Source organism: Pezoporus flaviventris, unplaced genomic scaffold (genome assembly GCF_033815535.1).
Source record: "Pezoporus flaviventris isolate CSIRO_AGI_PZ_B2104156 unplaced genomic scaffold, CSIRO_AGI_Pfla_v1 ptg000025l, whole genome shotgun sequence".
Lineage (NCBI taxonomy): Eukaryota > Metazoa > Chordata > Aves > Psittaciformes > Psittacidae > Pezoporus > Pezoporus flaviventris.
In genome coordinates this window covers 12,828,436-12,842,795 of record NW_026892573.1, presented here as the reverse complement: position 1 = coordinate 12,842,795, position 14,360 = coordinate 12,828,436, and the positions used below count along the sequence as shown (strand labels likewise).

Genomic DNA, 14,360 nt, shown 5'->3' with positions numbered 1-14,360 from the left:
ACCAATGATATCATATCCCATAGACGTGCACACATCCCTAATTCCTCTTGTTTGTTCTCCGTATTACGGGTGTTTGTATAGAGGCATCTGAGCTGAGCTCTAAATGAAGCTGACTCATTGGCTGGAGCGGCTGGAATATCTCTACATTGCTCTGAGCGTTCATTATAGGTGCTGGCAACTGACTGGATGTGTTGGGATGGAATGATGCCCCCCGTCCCCAACACATCTAGTTTAAAGCTTCCTTGACCAGCTTGGCAAGCCTCCTACCAAAACCACTGTTCCCCTTTGTTGTCAGACCAGCTCCACCAGCCCCCAGTAGACCCAGACTCCTAAACTGGGTCCCATGTTCTAAATACCCAAACCCCTGACTATGACACCACTGTTCTAACCATTTATTAACTTGACTAGTCCTCCTAGCCTTTTTAAGGTCCTCCCCTTTATCCTGGAGAATTGAAGAAAAGACTATCTGAGCTCCAGAGGCATGTCCATGGCATCCTGTCCCTGTGGCTTCTTTCTGATTGCAAGGCTGATAGTTTCAAATGTTCTCAACATTTGAATGCTGTCTTTCCATGAAAATTGTTAGTATTTTGATATCAAAACCTTTAGGTGGTTCTAAAAATCTCTCAGAGGTTTTGAGCGCAGAGAGATTCTTTGATGCATCTCAAAGGTAAATAGAAAGAAACCCACATAGTGTTAACATACCAAAATTAGTTACAATGTATTTTTATATAGTATATAATATTTTCTAATTTTTCTAATAATTAAAACATTGAAACTTACATTGGTAGATGTGTAGAAAAGTCTCTCCTAGTTTACTTGTGAGGAGAGGCTCTGGCAAGTCTCTGAAAAACTGCTTTACCATGTCTGCCACATCATATGCCGACTGGTCTTCATAGCTGACATTTTCTGGTGAGCTCTCATTCATCTGGCGTAGGGTCTGGATCCGGGATTTCACTCCAGATTTTCGAAACAGACCCACCTAAGAAGGCACAAAGTTGAAGTGAGTAAAGAAACAAAAAAAACCTTAAAGAATCTCTCTCTATATAAAATCCATTGTAGGGGACTTTGATCATGACCAAAGCTTGGGTTACTTATTTTCCTCTAAGCACAACATGGAAAAAGTACAAACGCAGTGGTCGTGACTTGCCCACAAGTCTTGCAGGCAAACACCTGCTCTCATGGCAGGAGTGTAGGAGTTAATAACGCTAGTGCTCTTGTGTCCTATTCTAGAGAGAATTCAGAGTGCATATGGTTTCCCTGATGCTTAAAGAGTTTAAGCAAGATGCTCAGCTGATACAAATCAGTGCAGCTTGCTTGGCTTGAGTGACTGTCTGTTGATTTACTCCAGCTGAGAATCTGGTTCCTCATGTTTGTTTGGGTACATATTTTGAAGACTAACAAGAAAATATTACGCTCAGGTAAGTAACAAATGCTGTGGCAAAAGACTAGCACATCCTGGTAGAGCTTTACACTCAAGACCAAATCTATGTTTTCCCCTTCATGCTCTCTGCTTACAATAGTTCCCCCAAATCTCACTGAAAACCCCAATTTGAAAGCAGGGGCCATAAAGGGGATTACTTGTGCTGTGTCACTAAGACACATTTTTATCCTGTTTGCTTTCTACTCTAAAGGAAGCTGTAATTCTTCAAATTATGCCCTCAAGGCAGTGATGCCCTTTTATGTCCTTCTCACCACTGGAATTCCCCCAGGGCGAATTCCTGAGCCTCAGCCACCTTATTTACTCCCAAAAGGGTTTACAGTATTTCATTTGGGAAGTGTTAATACTACTTTCCCTCAGTTTTGCAGGGGAAAAGTTGAAATACTGAGAAAGACCTAAGAAAAAAGCACATTTCAGGTTTGGAATTATAGACTTCTGTTTGTCTCTGCCTGCTGACTGACTGGTGGTCAGCTCAGCTTTCTGTGTGGCATAGTCCACCAAGAAAAATGTGTAAAGGCAAGGAAATGATGTCTTCTGGCCTTTTTCCCCTTACTTCTGCCAGCACAGAGTTCAGATAGGACCCTCCTTTCCCTAGAACACCCCCCAGCTGCTCACCTATATTTAGGACTTTTCTTAACTCAGAAATATATGACACTAATTACATAAATCACACACTTTGGAGCTCTGTGAGGGAATGCATTTATTTGTATGGCAAAGAGCTGCTACACCAGACTGGCTGGGAGGCAACTTTTCTGCTATGTCTTCTTATTGATGAATTTAGCACCACTTGCGAGCTAAATTTATCTGTAGGAAGTAGAGAACAGGAGTGTGCCCTGTGTACATCCACTAGTGTATTATATTTCTGTTAACAAGTGAAGCTCTGCTCTTTTTTCTGATAAAAGAATATAAGAAAGTGCATCCAGCTCTTTTAATCTGGTTTTCACTTTCTCTCTTTCTTGTGTGCTGAAGATGCAGAAGGACAGATGAAAATTCTACAAAACAAAAACCCCAAAACAAACCAAAACAAAAAACAGTTTTGGTATGTGGTAGGAAAATGTCAGAGCAGAGGCTCAGTTCTCTTTTTCTGATAGAAAGTATCCCTTAAAAACCTTCTAGCTAAGTCTGATTCAAGGGGTCAGATGGTCAGATGTCAAATCTCATCTGTGCAATCTCCTGCTACACATCAGTCTGCTAATCTCTATCTCTGATTAATGGTAATTATCCAAACTCCAATTTCCCTTTTTCTTGGAAAAAATTATAATCAAAAGAGTCACCTCATAGAAAAAAAGACGGTTTAGGCTCTGTTTTGCAATATTACAGACTCATTCTGTAAATAAAATGGGACTACAAATCTAGTGATTTATCAGACGTTAGGCTGGCTCAATCTCTTTACTACCCTCACACTGTGCATCATCTGCCCTGCAAGTAGCCATATGATGTGTGACAGAAATAAGGATGCAGTCAAAAAAGGCAATGTGGTTTCTGTTTCACAAGTGAAAACTGAATAATATATCCTACAAATAATGGTGAGGCTCCCCATACCCTCTTAGATATTTCAGGGCCAGGAGCCAGACCTTACAGTAATTTCGAACAACCTCAGCTTTAACAAGTGCCTGATTCTACATCTCTGGTGTCTGTTGAGACTCTAGACTGCCTTCTGCAGTCCATGGAAGAGACACATAAGCAAGACTCTGGCAGAAACCGGAGGCTGCTCAGACCTCTGGCTGGGCATTAGGAGACTGAATTAAATGGAAGAAACAGGAGTGACTGTAAAGTGAAGAAGCTGAATTGCCCTGAGGGTTTTAGCCTAGAAAGGTTTTTGGTGGAAAGGTATTTTAAATGGTCCCAATCTGCACTACTCTTCCTTCATTTTCTATTCAGCATTTTCTCAATTCCACTCTCAGTGGAAACTCAAGCTGAGTTGAAATGGTCCTTCACATAGCTATGATGATTCCCAGCAAGTAAAGCTGCCCTCTTGGGGCAGATATTTGTCTAAGACAGGCTATGGGCATTCCTTTTGACTGCCTCAAATCTCTGAAGACCTTTTTCTCTCTCTTCACTTTTACTCTCCTGTAAAATGACTGTCACCCAACAAACCAACCTGAACAACAACCAGAATGATTATCACAAAATGGAAAGATTCAGAACCTGCTATTTCTACCTTTTTTGTGTGCTCAGAGCTGCAGAAACCAGCAAAGTCTGTGGAGTAAATGCTAGTTGCTCCTTTTGTACTTCCAGCTATCTAAAAGCAGTTATGGAAGAGGTAATATGACATGAGGTCAAAAATAACAGAGGACTGAATAGTATCTTCAAGAGGGTTTCTCCCAGTTCTATGTTTGTAAAGACACATACCCTCATCCTGAGGGGAAGAACAGTAAAAACATGATCAGTATTTCCCTGTTCTACAGCTAAAGGCAATAAAAAAATCTGAAATACTTTTGAGTATGAGGGTCTCCCTCCTGGCCTGTTGCAGCTAAGCACACTATAAAAGGAAATGTACCATAATGGCTTTGGCATTGAACCCCTGCTGACCTGACTCTATCTGGATGCATCTGACTTTGTCAACAGAATACTTTGAATATTTTGCTGAGTTTGCTCTCTCTTCTTGGACGTTTCTTTCTTTGCTAAGTAAATAAAACCTTTTGTACCCTATCTTGTGAAATGGTGAATGTAGTTAACCCTCAGTGGCAACAGTCAAGCATAAGCAGTGCAGATATATTGGTAGAAGCTGAGAGTCCTGATCTCCTCCCAGGTCTGATTCAATAGACATGAAGATCTCATGTCATTCTTTGAGGTAGGCTACAGCATACAAATCAGCAAGACTGTTACAGGTGCATGAATTCAACAGATAAGCTGGATACAAATCTCAAAATTCAAAACCATTAGTATTGGCATCAAGTATTAAATCACTAGAGGAGATCACTGGGTACAACATGAGACATAACAACCTTCGAATAACTCTGGGACCACATACAAAATGGTTCACCACTGCTTGCTTAGGGTGGCTTTTCAGTAAAAATCAACCAAGTCCCTGGAGTAATGTTCGTACCTGATCCAGACAGTTGCTCCGTAAGTAGCGTAGAGCTTGTTGTATGCTCTGGGGAAGAGGCTGTCCTGTTCTCTGGACGTGAACTATCAGAGGCACACCAAAGACATTCTTGTCCTTGTAGTCAGGGACTTTCATCCTTTTCATGAACTTTGGCACAGCCCTGAAAATTAACATAAACAGGTTGCATGAAAGTATCAGAGTATTTACAGAGTCTCTCTGAGTAACACTACTGGCAGAAAGGGGTGACTAGGGCCTTTTTTATGAAGGTGGTGAAATGATGTTTAATGCATAATACACGGACACTTTACCATCAGTATAACTGATGGATTTCTTGACAACTTTTAAAAGTACTTGGCCCCTGGCTCTAAGATATAGCATAATAATCTGTTCTAACAAACAACTTTTACTATGCAGTTGTCATCCAGCTGAAGCCAACATGGTTTATAGCATCTGTTAGGGATTCAAAGGGATGGCACAGCAAAGCATAGTGGAGAGAGTATCTAAAAGAAAAGGAGATTCAGTCCTTTAACATGCTGAATGATTTTTATACTACTGGTTACATGATTTAGTATTTCTATTGACTAACAATTTACAGTAATAAATGATGGTGGGAAATTTGTATGTTCCAGATTCATCCTGTTGTTTTATGATTTATTACAGTTGAGTAACTTGAGTGAAGCTGGTGAACTTGCTTTCTTCCCAAAGTGATGGTGAAAAGGAGAACAAACTGGATTGCCTTTGTGGGAGTCACTACTGCAGTGGAATTAAAAAAAAAAAAAAAGATGAGTATGACCTGAATGTGACAAAGATTGTTCTCATCTGTGTGGGAAGGAGATAAAACTTGGATGAAATGACCTACTGAAGGAGTAAAGCATATAACTGTACAGCTATTTAGAGTCCCACTCTTATAAATCCTTAGAGACTGATTATACAAACTAAGGAAATACTTGTCAGGAGGGAAAATCTCTGCACAAACCAGAATCTAGAATTTGCTTTATTCTAGTCTTCTTATTTGAAGTTAGTTAAGGTGAGATTCATTTCAGTACAGGCATTTTCAGCTAGCTGCAGGGGGCTGTACCGAAGGAGAACAGTAATTTGAGGGCTCATCTTAATGAATTTTAGCTCTCTGATGGAGATTTGGAAAGAATTATCAGTCCAGGCTGGCTTTATATGCACTGTAGAGTGAGGTGTCCCTACAGAGTGACCCAAACCCTCAGCCTTGGATAGAATGAGGCGCCTGTCATTTTCTACTGACCACAGACTGCCAACCCTACTTGCTTAGATTAGATTTACAGCTTTTTGGAGTGGCTGATGTCAGTGAGGTGAATCTCATTTGTAGTTCCTTGTATTTATTTGTCCATTTCTAAAGGAAAACTGCTCTTATCTAGCTCACAGCTGAATGCAGTAGGACTTTGGTCAAGTGCTTTGAACATGGAAATCACAGTGTAAATGTCAAGTCATATTGGTTTTGGACTCAGGGTCTCTGTGTAGTGGGGAAAATGTCTGTTATCCTTTTGATTTTTTCTCAGATACTTATATCTCCTGTCTACACCCATTTCTGTTCTTGTATATACCAGTCTGCATGGCCCATCAGGGTTCATATACTATTAAACATGCAGGTTTCTGTGGCATGTTGCTAAGGAAGGAGCCACAGTGCCAGCATTCATTCCCCTCTCTGAGTGACCAGGTAGCTGTTACAGCTGCTAAGGCTGCAAGCTCCCCCTAACACGTGTCCAGGCCTAGGCTGACACTTGCATCTTTTGATTTGCAAAGTCCCATAACTGTTCTAACCCTTCTTTTAAAGCACAAACAAAACAATATCAAATACATGAGGTATCAGCACCAGCTGTTTCTTTTCAAATAGTGAAATGAATTCTGGGGAAGACTTGCTGTAAACATTTCCTACTTTTAATCACTCTCTCTTACTCCTGTTTATTTTTCTGTAACTGGAGTGTTGTTAGACAGGGTTGTCTCTCTGTTACAGAACAGGAATGAAGTCAAATATCCAGGATCTATTTCTGACTTTGTCACTGACTCCCTAGGCAGCGATGGATTAAAAAGGACAGTTTCAAATTCTACAGTTGAAGTAAATTGTTCCTCCTAATTGAATTTACTGAATTTACTATTAGAATAACAGAATTAGGAGAAACTATTTCCTTCTAAAAATATCTTTTTTTCCAGTTATTGATGGTACTCACCAAGTCCAGCCATGTTTATTTGACATGGAGTACTTTTCCATGATAGCAGTAAGGCGAAGCAGAGAGAATTTCTGCAGCAGATTCAGTTGGGCTGCTGACTGATTGCTGATGTGAAGTGATGCGATGGAGTGGCTTTGGCGATGAGAGATTTGGAAACTATGCCATCGTAATCGCCTTTAGCAAAGGAAACAATAGAAAAAGATGGTACACTGTGAGATGGTGTCGTGGTTTAAACCCAGTCAGGTAACTTGTTCACTCACTCCCAGTGATGGGCAATATATATAAATATACATAAACATACACACATTACAGTTCATGATCTGTCAAGTGAAAGAAAATGTAGCTTGGAGACAAATAAAACAATTTGCTTAATCTCTTTCATTTTGGAAATGCCCAAGTTTTGACTTTTACTTTTAAATTCACAAGTGAGTGTGGGTCCTGTCTGTGTACTGAGGGAAGCAGTGCTGCCTGCTATGCCCTTTAGCCCACACATTTCTAACAGGACATGGGACATCCAGATTCAAATGTTCTCTCCCTGACTCAGAACCAGGATTTGATGCCTGGTCCCTCACCTCCCAGGGGACTGGCCTGACCACCAAGGTATTTGGAGATGAGGTTCTCCAAATATCTCTGTTATTAAATACTGAAGGATTTTTTGGAGAAAGGATTGAACCCTGTGTCTCCCTGGCAAGAGCTGTAACCACAAAACTATGAAGCCACTCACATCTTCTCTTTACTCCAATGCACTTTCTCTATATACTGGATACATCAGAAAAAAACTCCTTTCAGTTTCTTGTTTTGCTAAACATGAATTCTGGCTCAAATCCTAAAAACCCTAGCACTGCTCATTTACTCAGTAGTTTCCTCGAGTTCACTTGCTTGTGATGGTGGTGAGCAAGCAAAGGCAGCAATAAACCATGGCACAGCAGAATCCTCTTTGAGGACATGACAAGACTGATGGCAGAACAGAAAACACCAGGTATTTTCTCACTGCTTTTTCACATACAAAGCCACCTTATACACAGGAGTATGGATCTAAAAAGGCCTTTACCCAGGGCCATGCTTCCTTAGCTCAACTCATCCCCCTGACTTAGAATAGGTCTGCAAACTTTTCACTTTTAATAAGAAGTTCATTGTATACCATCATTTCATGCCATCATATAAGGGTCTGGGGCAGTGTAGGGAAATTCTCTTTTAGCACAAAAGGACACATTTTTAAGCAGATCAGTGCATAAAAAAAGTGCACAAGGCTACTGACGCATAAATACTGGGGTGCATAACTTCAGAAAACAAACTGAAAATATATCTCACAACATATAGTGTGTAAACAGTGGATTGAGAGAAAAAAAAATGCCTTAGTTTGCTCTGTTAAACCAGTTCTTCAATGATTGCCATAAGAATTTCCATAGCAGGATGTCCCTCCTCCCAAAGTCACACCCTTCCCTGGAAACTCCCCATCCCCATACAGTATGAGTACAACTGTAATAATACCCTGCACCTTCTGACTCCCATTATATTGTATTTCACAGTCTATGGGGTTGTGTACAAATTTTTGCTACCTACCTGCTTGGCCTTGTGAGTGATGCTCCCACCCCAGAGTCTCTCCTGTCCCTAACAACAGTGGCTTCAGATTCATTCAGGGATGTTCCATCTCTGTCCATGTCACTCGGTGTGGTCTGGCCGTCAGAAACAGAGTTTCCTTCAAAATCAAGCGTGATCTGTGTGGGCGACTGGAAAGGCAACGATGGAGATTCCCTGACTGACACATCATCGACTGGCAGACCTGGTAACACATTCTTTGACCAGCCATCTACTACCTCCTGGAGTCCACTGACGTGCTGCAAAATGTCATCTAAATGAGGAAAAAGTACATCTTTCTCTAAGTCCAGGAGGTCGCCAGTACTAGCATACAAGTGGGAACCTGGCACATTGTCATAAATACTAATTCTGCTCTCTTTAGGACAGCAAGCCATCAATCCAGACTCTTTTGGAGTAGAACAGTTCTGCTTTCCCAAAGAGATGCTGCCTGTCCTCCAGTTTACACTGTTACTGTTGTCTGTAGGTGAGAGGCTTTCAATAGAAAGTGCCTTCGGAAAGGTCCCTGGTTTGTGATCCTTGGGAATATGCACAACCAAGCTCTCTTGGGAATGAAATTCATTTTTGCGGTTTTGGTCCACCACTTGCCGTAAGGCTGTTCCTGACAGAACATCCAGGTCCTCCAGGTACATTCCACCTCTCTTGTTTGCTTCATGGCATTTGCGTTCTTTCAGGCACGGTGTGCTCACCCCACTGCTGCTGTTTTCGGACTGACTGCTGTCACTGCTGGATTTGGCAGAAAAGGAAAGTCCTCTTTTGACTGAATTTTGTCCCAAGTTTTTGAGATCGCCATTGACTATCTGTACACAGTGCATGTCTTTCAAGGATTTTGGTTCATATTGGAGAACAGGTCCACTTATCTCTAGAGGATCCGTTCTCCCCAAGCCTTTTAGTTTTCCATGCACACCTTTTGCTTTTAGTGTCTCCATGCGTTTTAGAAAGGTTTTTGCTTTTGTTCGTGTTGGTTTGTCATTCTTCAGGTTGTCCCTGGGGGACAGGGCGGTGTTTATCACAGTGGAGTCTTGCACCAGTGTGCCTTCTACATCATGCTGGCCAGAGCAGTCGCAGGTCTCCTTGGCAGCACTGCTGATGCCGGATTGACTCCTGTTGTCACTTCCCCCACTGCTCTCGCTGTGAATAGAAGATACCTCAGGTTCACTCAGATCTGTGAGGACGCTCTCGCTGCTTGTTGTATTTTTCATTTTAATGTCCCCAGAAGATCCATGTCTGTCTGATCGGTGAAGCAAAACATCAATATCGTCCACCCGAGACCATCGTCTGCTAGTTCGTTGGAAAGTCCATTTATTACTGATAGCACAAAGGTCTTCTTCATCTGAATCTTCACTCTGGAAAACAGCAAGTGGCACATGTTAAAAGTAGGTGCTTTTACTTGTTATTTGAATTAATGTGATCGTGCTGTTCCGTGTGAATGACAGGTGGTAAAGTCTCCCTGATCCTAGTTTATGAAAGATTGGTCATCAGTCCTTTCATAACAGCATCTTTCATTTAATTCTAAAGACTGAATCGAGAATCTTTACAAGTAAAGAATAAAATCCTGCTGTATGTTAGGGAGCTCATGAGTTCCATCAATGCCTCTTGGTTTCTGCAGGGCAGATTGCCTGTGCACTGAACTGCCCACAGTGACTGTTTAGGAAAAAATGAGGTTGAAAGGTCCAAGTAGCAAGTAGAGGAATCCTGACTTGCAGGGATGGTGTTAAGAACAGTAAAGACTGGGAAGTAGCTGGATACTATAGCAGTGTGAGACATTTAAGAAACCTAGACAGCAAATACCCAGTGCTGCACTTAGTTTTGCAGTGAGAACTAAGTAAACATCTATAAACTTCACAGGCCAGGTACATCTAACAAGATTTATATGTTTCAGGAACATATAAAAAGCCATGCTGCTTAAAATAATGATTAAAAAAGAAATATTTGGAGGTACTTCTTAGGGCGAGTCTGGGTGCAGGCAGAGGAAGGCAGTGAAGGCAGCCGTGGAGGTCTGGGGTGGAGGACCAGCCAGACTCTAGTCCTGGGTAGCTGGGGTAGCATCTACAGCTGAGGTGAGCTTTTGTACAGTGGCAACTGCTATTTTCATTCCTTTTGCCATCAGAGGCACCCCAACCTTGACGACCTGCAGCCTGGCCCTCTGTCTCTGGCTTCCCCTGACCTCTCCAGAGGCAGCAGCAGCCCCACAGCCTTTCCTCACCCTCTGCCTAGGGCGTGCAGAATTGCACTTCTGTCTAGGCAGCTCCAGCACTACTCTGCAATGCAGACAAAATGCACCTTGAAAAAAAAAAATCGGATAAAAAAGCTCTCCCTATGACTTTTCTCTCATCTGTTTGCTCAAACAAAAAGATACATCTTCAGCACAAAGCATTCAGAGTTGAACTTGATATTCTTTAAGGATGAGAAGCCCTCAGTTGCTAATGAGTATCCTTCCCCTGACTTTGAACTGGATTTATACTGCATTATTCTTGTACATTTGTTTTAAAGCAGGACAAACTAACTTCACCTACATGACATCCAAGCAGCTCTTCACATTCTTGGAAGCAGTATGAAGGCAGTAAAATATGACAGGCTGCTAGACTAAAATGAGGTGCTAAACCAGAAAGACTATTTTGGGACTGGAAAAATTCTCATTTTAGAAGTTTATTATTTGAAGTATTTTTCTATGAAGTTTTGATGGTAAAGTTACCTCCCATCTCTGACTAGATCTCTGCTGGCCTAATTGAAAAATGTAAACCAAATTTTACAAGAATGCCCCAAACATAAATAATGCAAAACCTCAGAAGAGGGGTTTAGTAGCATGCCAGGTCTCGCTCATGCCATAAGCTTTTGCCAGTTTACCACTTCAAGTTGGCCAGATGTTTCAGATCATGTCCAAAATGTAAAATATAGCTATAAAATTTTAGGCTCAGTCATTCCTCTTTTATTTGCTTACGTAGCTAACGTCAAAGTGTGCAGTGTTCCTGCCACTGATGTTAGTTCACAGGTATGAATGGAGATCTTAGTTCCGTGGCTAGAGAGAAAAAGGAAGCAGCTAGAGAAGCATCAGAAAAGGGGCTAGAAAAGGCTAATACTGCTTTGGCCATTTTGTCTGCAGGGAAGAAACAGCTTATCAAGAAGCTCTACCTTCGTTTTAGCTTCACAGTATACTGTATGCTTATACGGGTGAAGGACTGCACACACTGAGGCACTTAAAAATCCATCTATTGTGGTCTTAGTAGTGCCATAAAGTGGATATTTTAAAAACTGCAAGGTTATGTTCTGTTAAATATTTAGCAGCGGTAATTATATCTACAATGCATACCACCACCCAAGCCAATATGATGGCACCAGCCAACAGGATAAAAACGTATTTATTGAACATCTCAATATGCCAAAGGGCCCTTGAAGAAGATTCTTGGCTGACACAAACCCCTGTAGCTGCACTGCCATTACTGTGTGAACTGATAGGATTTAGCCTGCATTTTCTACAAACTGGAATCTATAAAACTAGCCAAAGTGGTAGAGATATTGTGAAAAACACCATGAGGAGAGCAGAGCAGGAGACAGAAATAAACAAATTCAGCAGTGAATATACTTTAAATCAATTTTAGAGGAAAATAAATTTTGATTTTACACTATTTTTGAGAAAGTAGAGATGATCATGAATCGATATTGGTAGTAACCAATTTTTGCCTCTAATGACACAAAGATAGGATTACAGTATGCCCAAGAACCAGTCAGAAAATACAGACAGTTTTCAGTGTTGAAATGGACAGCTCTGTAGGCAAAAAAAAAAAAAAAAAGGTTAGCTTTGTGTTTTTGTGTTGGTTTTGGGGGTTTATTTTCTTTTTTTTTTTTAATTTGTAATGAAAATGTTTGTGTTTTGTCATGAGCAAAATTAGACAAACGAAATATCTAGATACTGAAATGCTGTCATGATGACTCACTCCAGATTCAGCTGACTGTGAGTCCTGTGACATAATGTGCTTTTCTTTTGATGGAATCAGTAGGAATTCTGGAAACCACGGACATCCTGAATAACCCACTGTTCTTGTTAGATACCAGAGTGCCCTGACAAGTGAGGGAGTCCTGAAAAAATTGCAGAGAGCACTTTGCCAACTGACATGTCCCCATAGCTGGTGACAGTGGATCAAGAGTGTGTCTGAAAGCAACAATTCATCTTACACAGGCAGAGCAGACATCTTGGAGCAGTGACTATATACTTTTACTGACCTAGGGTGAAACTAAGTGCACAGCTTTGGAGCATATTCAAGAGTCCATTTAATACTATTATGTTTGGGAAGTTGAGAAGGGGCAAGTTTCTTGAAGAGTGACTGACAACATTTGCCAAAGAGAAAGAGGTTTTGATTCACAGATTTGTCACAGTTGATTTAAAATAGTACAGCTTTTTGACTGAGGGTGTACTTGCCTGAGATACAGGAGGGCAACAAAAGGCAAAAAGTGGGTTTATTTGCGGTGGAATTCTGCCACATTTTTCCAGCTGGGGGCAGGAATTCTCATAAATCGACAGCTGCAGAAGGCAGTTAATCCAAAGGCTAATCTCTGTCTGTCCAAATCGCTTATGGACATATTTGTAACACATATACAAGGATTTCTGTATGTATCTCGATCAAGCCAAAGGGAAGAGAGCAGCCCACAGCACAAATGGTTTGGTTGGGAGAGCAGGCTGTGGGGAATGCTCACACCATGCTGGCCTTCACAGTAACCTTGCCTGGCAGCTCTCTTGGCCATATTTTGATGAACCACCCAAGCAGCTGTGGTAGTCTTGTGCAAACCTGTTATGCTGAACCTCCAAAGCAAGCTGAGTTTGCATTGCATTCGGTTCAGCATTCTATTGCAGACCCGATTTCCGTCTTTTGCACAGGCATTTACGTTTCCTTCTGCCAGCAGTCTCTTCTCCCTCTTCTCTCCCCCACACTCTTCTCCTTTCAGTTGCTCTATATCTGTTGTCTCAGATCTCCTTCATCCTCTCTTTCTCTGCTGTATTCTGTGTTCTGATTCTCCCTGGCCTCATGCAGGTATGGACCCAACTAGCTTCTGTCCCCCTGAAAAAGTAGGGCAGTCTGACTTCCATAGTGAATAATGGTCATCTGCAAAGAGATCAGCTGATGGCTTAAATCTATTCAAAGCAGGGAGGAGTGGCAGCAAAATTAATGAAACCCAAAATAAGAAAATTCTTTTTTTAAACCAGCACAATCAGACACTTACAGAAGCAAGCAAGCAAGCAAGCATACAAACCTCACACCAAACCCAAAATATCTGTTGAACAGAAGAAGGGGAGGAACCGAACAAAATATCAAGAGGACAATCAGCATTCACCTATATGTTGCCTTTTGTATTTGTCTCTTCTGCAACTCCGGTATCTCAGCTTAAACACAAGTACATGAGCTCATGGATGCAAATCAGACACCACTGCAAGCAGGTCAATGACACAACTGAGTTAGTTTTTGCTGAAGGACCTCAGCCTCTTCCTGTAGTGCCTACCTGCTCAGATGATAAAGTTATTGTGTAGCCAGGGGAAATTACTGTTCCCTGTCTCAGCTATGACGTGGGTGTTTGATGTGGAAAGTATTGACACTTGTCAAAGAAAAGAAAAACCCATCAGGTCTGAAGCAGTGAAGAGCTCTCCGTGACTTGAGTGAACAGACAAAATGCAAGCTAAAGAGGCTACATACACTAGGAACAAATGGGCACATGCCAAAAGTAAAATACCCAGACATTAAAACCATTCTCTGTTCAAATTCCCTCAGACATTGAATAGAGTATGAATAGACTGAATTTGCAAAGACACCAAAAATGCAGCTCTCAGAAGCAGGTTTGAAAAAGCATTAGACAAATGCTCTAAGGAAGGAAAAACAGGCACCAAGATTTCTCAGTCGACAACTGCAGTTGTATACTACTGAAGGGCTTGGGGGAATTTGTGACCAGAAAACCAAACATTCAACAGTTAATGCTGGACATGTTACAAAACTCTCAAAATCAATAGGCAGTTTCTGCAGTCCTCATTGAAAACCTTTAAGCTCAAATAATTCCCATGTGACACAGCAGTTTGTAAGGATGAGAGTTTATT

General features: G+C 41.3%; 1 protein-coding gene across 9 annotated transcripts in view; it reads right to left on the bottom strand.

Moving 5' to 3' along the window:
- STARD13 (StAR related lipid transfer domain containing 13) overlaps positions 1-14,360 on the bottom strand; it is a 297,743-nt gene that overhangs the window by 16,605 nt on the left and 266,778 nt on the right. For all 9 annotated transcript variants that reach the window (XM_061457525.1, XM_061457527.1, XM_061457524.1 and 6 more), the window contains 4 exons: positions 8,249-9,627; positions 6,686-6,859; positions 4,488-4,647; positions 781-979 (listed from right to left, as the gene is read on the bottom strand). In XM_061457525.1, coding sequence (XP_061313509.1) covers positions 781-979; positions 4,488-4,647; positions 6,686-6,859; positions 8,249-9,627 — 1,912 coding nt within the window. The remainder of the gene's footprint in view (positions 1-780; positions 980-4,487; positions 4,648-6,685; positions 6,860-8,248; positions 9,628-14,360) is intronic.